Source organism: Protomyctophum bolini (assembly GCF_963924005.1).
Source record: "Protomyctophum bolini genome assembly, chromosome: 13".
Lineage (NCBI taxonomy): Eukaryota > Metazoa > Chordata > Actinopteri > Myctophiformes > Myctophidae > Protomyctophum > Protomyctophum bolini.
The window spans coordinates 19,526,822-19,534,283 of record NC_137874.1 but is presented as its reverse complement, the minus strand read 5'-3'; the positions used below and the strand labels follow the sequence as shown (position 1 = coordinate 19,534,283).

At 42.3% G+C, this 7,462-nt stretch overlaps 1 protein-coding gene across 1 annotated transcript; it reads left to right on the top strand.

Annotated features, from left to right (window-relative positions):
• The first annotated feature begins 1,160 nt into the window (after positions 1–1,160).
• LOC308326862 (uncharacterized protein C11orf87 homolog) lies at positions 1,161–3,693 on the top strand. Its single transcript, XM_080779913.1, has 2 exons — positions 1,161–1,325; positions 1,841–3,693. Exon 2 carries the CDS (start codon positions 1,968–1,970, stop codon positions 2,466–2,468), a length of 501 nt encoding a protein of 166 aa, XP_080636039.1. The 5' UTR covers positions 1,161–1,325; positions 1,841–1,967; the 3' UTR covers positions 2,469–3,693.
• The last annotated feature ends 3,769 nt before the right edge of the window (positions 3,694–7,462 follow it).

The window sequence follows — 7,462 nt, the reverse complement described above, 5'->3', positions numbered from 1 at the left end:
TCCCACTGGGAGGAGACCCCGGGGCAGATCAAGGCGCAAGAGGGATTACATCGACTCACTGGCCTTGGAACGTCTCGGGATCCCCCAGGAGGAAATCACTAATGTTGCTCTGGAGAGGGAAGTCTGGAGCTCTCTGGTGGAGCTGTTTCCCTCGCGACCCGACTACGGATAAGCGGTTGAAGATGGATGGATGGTTTGAAAGTAAATGTGATTTGAAGTCATCAGCAATTATGCTCATATCGGTCTGATCTGGACAACCAGATCTCCATAAAGCCTATATGTGTATGGTCAAATTGGTGGTATCATCATGTGGTTAAAATGTGTACAGGTTAGAGTTCTCAACTGGCCTGAAAAATAAATGTCAATATCACATAATCCCATGAATATTAAATATACTCCATCAAAATCTTTCAATTTTCCAACCAAATGTCAAGCTCCAGCCAGGTAACATTGCCTAAAAATGCTTCAGATATATCAGGTTTGCAGCATTTTAACTGACACACCCACTGGAAAACATCCACTTGGCAGGTTTCTAAAGACTACATGACAATAAAAGACGATAGGCTGTGTATGTTCGAATAGGCTATCCATATTCCACAAATTCATTCAAGAAATTAAGTATCTATCCACTATGACTACGGTCTCTGAGAAGGATTGACAAAGCTTCCTTGAAAATTAATGAATTAAAACGAAATTAGGATGTCATGCAGATGCTGATATATGGCATCCCTATTTTGGGCATGTCTTTATATGAGCGAAATTATTCACAATTGTTCCAAAAAATATATTTTTTTATTTGTATTTCTTTCTTTCAAAAATAGAAGATCTACAAGTTCACATGCAATGCCATGATGTGTTGTGAGGTTGTAGGTCGGCAATTTTAGATATTTTTTGATGGTTAAGTGGTTAAGCTTAAGCAGCACCATGCAGCTGCAGCGCATGGGATTTTACATTCTGATGTTGTGTGGAGCTGCGTGTGCATAGGCGCCCAGAGGAGGAGTTTACACTACTGTATATGCAAACACAATAGACCGCGCAGCTATACAGTATAGCCTATACTGGCATCAGTTGGATGCATGCAAGGGCTTTCCCCCCTGTTTCTCTTAGCATTTATTTGTAAAAGTGCTGTATTGGCTACAGGCTCCAGTGAATGCGGGACTTGGATGCTTTTCCATCTTGCGTGCGTATACGAACAAAGCAGCATTGACTGAGCATTGTGGGAATGCGTCACTGCGATTCATGATAATTCTCTGGTTCTCATATCGCCACTCCGACCAGTCTTTGGCTTGTAAACGGACTGTAGCCAGCACGGACATTTTCTCAAGGTAAGAATGAAGCATTTATCCTTTAGCCATATTGCCACTGGAACCGCTGCGAATGGGAGTCTCCTCAGCATCAATTTGGCATCCTTCAATTATTTCATCCATTGGTAGCCTATTTGATACCATTTCAAAGACGGGATAGAGTAACATTTGTGCAATTGTATTTGTATTCCCCTAAAGGATGTGTTAAGGGTTCTGTCTATTGTAGCTATGTCTACCAAGTTGCATATTGATTAGTATGCGTAGGCCATATGGCAATATATCTTTATTCAGATAAACCCGTTTCTTAAACTCTAGCCTCGGGTGTTTCTTTTGTCTGTCATCTTTAAATAATGCGCAATTACCCACTTAAGCGCTTAACGGTAATTTCCATGATTTGGCTTATTGAAATGGGCGTGTCTTGAATGGCTATGCCTCAGAGATATTAATGCGCCGCCTAGGCATCCTATACATCACATTAGAATGATCGTTTCGCCAGGCTGATGTTCGCTGCATGTGCCTCTGCTGTTTCCATTTAGGAATCAGATGGGACAGCCAGGGCGTTTGGTTCTGCTTTCCCCTCAACTCTGAGATAAGAAACGAAAGGACACGTTACCCATCCGAGAATTCACACACACACCAGCCAAAGGACGTACACTCGACCAAATGACGGCCAAGACGTCGGTGGAGGAGGACATGGGTCTCTCCAACATACCGCTGCGCATCTGCCACGGAGCTTCCCAAAACAACGGCACCTGCGTCGAGCAACTGACTTCCTTCTTCCCTCCGTTCTCCTCCACGTTCGCGCTCATCGTGCTGGTGGCCATGATCGTCGGGATAATAATCGTTTCCCTGGCAACGTTTCACTTCCACAAAAGGAAGATGAGGAAGAGGAAGATCCAGCGCGCGCAGGAGGAGTACGAGCGTGACAGCCGCAGCCCAGCGTTGTCCGCGAAGGAGCCGCTGAAGCCGTGCATCATTGTCCGTCCGGCGGCGGCGGGTTCTAGTGCCTCCTCCGGCGGTGGTGGCGTTCGGAAAGGCGACGATCAAAAGCCCGCTTGTCACACACAGGAGGAGACTGACCCCCCGTCCGCCGATCACACCGCCGTCTCACCGCCGGACCCGGACGAGCCTGGACAAACACTGCATACGGTCGTTTCATCTTGACAATAATGCCACACACGCACACACACACACACACACACACACACACACACACACACACACACACACACACACACACACACTGTATCTCTCTCTCTCTCTCTCTCACACACACACACACACACACACACACACACACACACACACACACACACACACACACACACACACCACACACACACACACGCACGCACGCACGCACGCGCGCGCGCGCGCACACACACACACACACACACACACACACACACACACACACACACAACTGGACCCCGATTCGACCACAATGTGAAATAGACCAGTGAATTCACTTCAATTCAGGGGTATAAAAAAAACGGAACTCGTCTCGACATTAAAGCTTGGATTAAACTGTGGAAAAGCAATATGGCACAAAGAACAGCCCCCTACACATACACACTACACCATGACCTCAACAACCACCACCCACTTGACTTTCATTCATTATTCATCAAAGAGATCACCTGAGTGGATTAATCTCGGCTCCGCTTGTAATTAACGTACAAGTAGAAAATAGATATAACATAATAGAATAGCGCATAGCTGTGCGATAATGTCAGCAGGGGAGAATTCGTTGCTGTAACGCTGTAAAATGAACAACAGACGATCAACAATAGGAGCAGTACGGCGCTGTCCGAAGTGCTGAAATGTAGATAACTTTACATTTAACTTTAGATTTGTGCGACTATTACTACTCCAGTGGCATATTTCCTGTGTTGATGTACATGGCCACCCCCTCTCAATACAGATTATATTTCTTTAAGGGATTGTATAGATTATTCACCCATTACTCTGACTTTTAAATGTCTTCCCTTAGAAGACCGAGGCCTCTTCTCTAAGATGCTTAAAACTTTAAATACTTCCTACAAGCGTGTGACACTGTTCAGTTGATTTAAAAATGGTGCCACGCTTGAAACTGGTGACACGACGCATTATACAATGATGTGGTGGCCATGTTTCTTTATATCTTCGCATGTCCTATGACACAGTAAAAGTTTTGTGTTAGGCTTTGGCTATTGTGGTTAGGCAGTGCAAATCTGCATATGGTATAGAAATGGCTCATTTGTTTGCATAAACTATTTTTCCTCTTCCAGTAACTTTACATATTTACATAAACTATATCCATGTCAGTCCTCTAGTATCTGTAGGACATCTATTGGTAGCACTAGTTATAGCCTACTTACAGTAGGACGCAATACATTTTGCTGTACTTATGCACTCAAGATTTTTTCTTTAATGTGTCGAATAGTAAATTGGAGCGCTAATACAGTACTTCCATCTTTGAGTATTTATAATGTATTCTGAGATGTAATAAATGGAGGATCCATCAAACAGGGGTTTTCGGTCTATTTCAATTGTTGTTTTATACACTATCGGCTTACTAACTATTGGGAAATCCTATTTCATTTATTATTATGAGAGTTATTGTTAGAATGTCACAGTGGAAGTAGAATCATTCGATAGCCAAGTTTCTTGGGAGATTGTATCGCCAGCAATTAATCAATAGCGGGGATTGTTCTAAAGAACAGCTCAAAAACCATTGTAAAGATGTGGCGATGTGCCAGTTTCAAATGAGCAAAGTGAACAATACCATCTAAAAAGGCCTCTCCACTGAATGAACACTGTGAGAGAAATTTGGCGTGAATATTGTCGGAATTCCCCTTTGAAGCATATACAGTCAGAAAATCCCATTTGAATATGAGGTTGGAAATGTCACTTGCACTGTAAAATCCCCAGTGAGTGTGCAAGTGGAACCAATCGGACCTCTACTGCACACTCTCAGAGTTAGGGAACTGTACTGTGTGTGTGTGTGTGTGTGTGTGTGTGTGTGTGTGTGTGTGTGTGTGTGTGTGTGTGTGTGTGTGTGTGTGTGTGTGTGTGTGTGTGTGTGTGTGTGGACAATGCTCCGCATCAGTCCTCCAGCAATTTAAACATTCCATGAGCATTGAACATTCTCATGACCTCTGCTGCTTCCCACACAGAGTCCTGTCTGTCGCAAACAGGGCTATCGTCTATTATGGTGATCAGCCCCCGCGTGGCCCGCTCTTGTGAACTATACCACCCCTTTAATCTCATCTGCCATATTCATACCTACTGGAACATGCTGTGCCCCCCTTCCCTTCCTGTCAGTCCATTGGTCATTCTACAGCCTTGGCAGCAGCAGCGGTTCCTTACAGAAGTTGGTGGCAGTGGGCCAGGAATAGAAGCTCCCCTACCGAGTCTCAGTGCCTTGGACTGGTTCCAGGAGAGCATGTTCCTAATTGAACCCTGGGGATTGGACCCCAGGCTTTGGCAATGTTTTCATTTCCTGTGAGCTACAGTGCTAGATTGGCCCTCTCAATAAAAGCTAAAAGGCAGAAAGCCCAACTGTATCTAGGCCAATGGGAGCAGAGAGACTTCCAAACACTTGACACTTGTGTGCGGGTATTTAGTGCTTATAGTGACAGCATAACTGGCTGAGTGGAGGACACCATACGTTGTCAATATGTATGCTTTGCAGACTATACACAGCAGTGATTCTCAGGTTCCTTGGGGTCCCGACAACATGAGTTAAATATAGCATCAAAAATCTGTTTAACCACTTTAACTTTAACTTTAAACCCTATATTAAACAACAGCTATTTGCTGCCCATTAGATCAGATATTGTATGGGGGAGCCCTGACGCAAAATATTTTCAAATGGGAGTCTGTGGTCAAATATATTATATATATTAATTTGGGGGTCCTTGACATGAAAAAGGTTGAGAACCACCGATGTACAGTACCTGTCCATCACAAGGACCAGTGTTCTAACAATATAGTGTTATGATGTCATGAATAATTGAAAAAGACCGAGAGATGAACCGTGTTTGTTGCTACATGAGCAGTTTCATAACACTGGTTCAGCATGTTGTGGGTTGCTCTGCCAAAAGCCTTTCTATCGATCCGTACACTACAAAATGCTGAGAGATAAGTTCATTCTGAGAGTAAAAACCGGGCCAGTATGGTTACACTTTTAAAGTGTAGTTCTGCACAAAAAAGAAAATAAAGCTCAGTAGCGGATTCTGAGCAAATCTGGGCATGAACCACTGCAAACCTAAAAGCACATTATGGAAATGGGATACCTGTCGCCATGTGATGCAAGTGGCTCCAACAATACATACAAAACCCTTACTTACTTAATATAAAACCCTTACTGTAAATTTAACTCAACTCAGTCAGTTCAACCAAAATTTCCATAATGGGCCAATTTGTTTCCATTTGTGCCCACTCAGATTGTGAGAATTTCACTGTGCAGAGACCAGGTAAGTGTAGAGAACAATCATGGTGACTCACAACTATTAACATTTATATAAAAGTAATGGGTCGCACTCAGGATGACAAGAGTGAGTTAACATTTTATTAGTGTGGTTGCCCTAACCAGACTAAAGTAATTGCCCAACTTTATCAATTAATTCTGTATAAACGCTTTAGGGTCCCTGTGACGTCATGAAATCTACATCTATTTATAATGAAGGAACAAACGTTTCAGCTATCCAGCCTTCGTCAGTGACTCACAACCATTAACATCAGTATCTTCCTCTTTTCTGAGCCTTTCACCATAAACAGACTTTGTTCTGTTATATTTTCTGGATCTGCTACAACTGACGTGCAGTAAACAACCCCCAGAACCAGTATTATGTCCCTGGACTCCGTTCAGTCAATGGTCATGGGCCTCACATTTTTTACTTTAGTAAAAGTCTCAAAAGTAGAAAGTAGTCATGCAGAATGTTCCATTTCACAAGTTTTCAAATGCATAACTTGTTGATAATAGCAAATCTGTTTTCAAATAAATGGAGTAAAAGTACAATATTTACCTCTGAGATGTAGTGGAGTAGAAGTAAAAGTATAGGACATTGGAAATTCTCCAGTAACGTACCTGAACATTGGACTTACAGTACTTGAGTAAAATAATACTTTACACCACTGGTTTCAGTAAGAAAATTCCTGACACTCTTCCCTGATAAGAGAATGAATAGCAACTGTATACTAGTGAGAAGTTGGCCTACAGTACGTCTTTGCCAACACTTCTTTATTTACATTCATTACATTGTTGCTGTCCGATGAAAACCTCATGTCCAAAACTGTTGCTTTTCAGGATTCAAATAAAAAGAACTGCAAAAATAGCAGATCTTGTAGAAGTGCTATTTTTGCTACTTTTGTGACACAGTAGGAATTAATTTGCCAAATAAAGTTAATATTGAGATAGTTTCTGCATGACAGCAATATGTAGTTTAATGTTTCGATCTTTGATGTTAATCTAGCTGCTTTATTAGACTGTATGTCTGCTGTATGTCTTAAAATATTTTCATAATGGTGGTTGAGTGTCTAAAATGGTGCATTCATGAATGATGGGAACCCTGTTTGCCTTTAATGGTTTACAGTAATTTACCCCTGCATTAAGCCATTAATTCATCTTAATATTCGCGCATCAGCTGCAACAAGCCCATTAATCCATGTTATGACAGTGACCCATGTTTGGTCTCCAACCCAGTCCTCAGGAGAATACAGTAGTTTCCTCAATCCTTTACAGCACATGTTTACATGTACCATTTATAGTAATTTTGCAAATATTTGCAGGAAAACATAATATACCAGAGCAAAATTATCAGATGCCCTTGTTGATCCATGTAGGCCTACTGATAGTCAATGCGGTGTAGCCTACACACAGAATGATCCTATTATAGCTGAATACATTTTGCATTCAAGATCCAAACAAGCCCTACAACAAAACACATATTGAAAATGGGAAAGATGTGACACTTTGCAACTCTCATTGCAGCTGCCATTGGGGATAATGGTTGCATGTTGCAAGGAGTTGCATTGGTGTGGACTGTGCACAGTGTGTTTCCTTGTCTACTTCTGTTGGATCAGTAAATGCATTTCCCTGCCCGTCCTCCAGAGATGAGTTCACTTGGTATAGTGGTGCAATACGATGTTTCTCCATCAATTATGGAGATTGG

Excerpts from the sequence above, each read along its gene's own strand:
- LOC308326862 (XM_080779913.1), top strand. The coding sequence starts at position 1,968 with ATGACGGCCAAGACGTCGGTGGAGGAGGACATGGGTCTCTCCAACATA.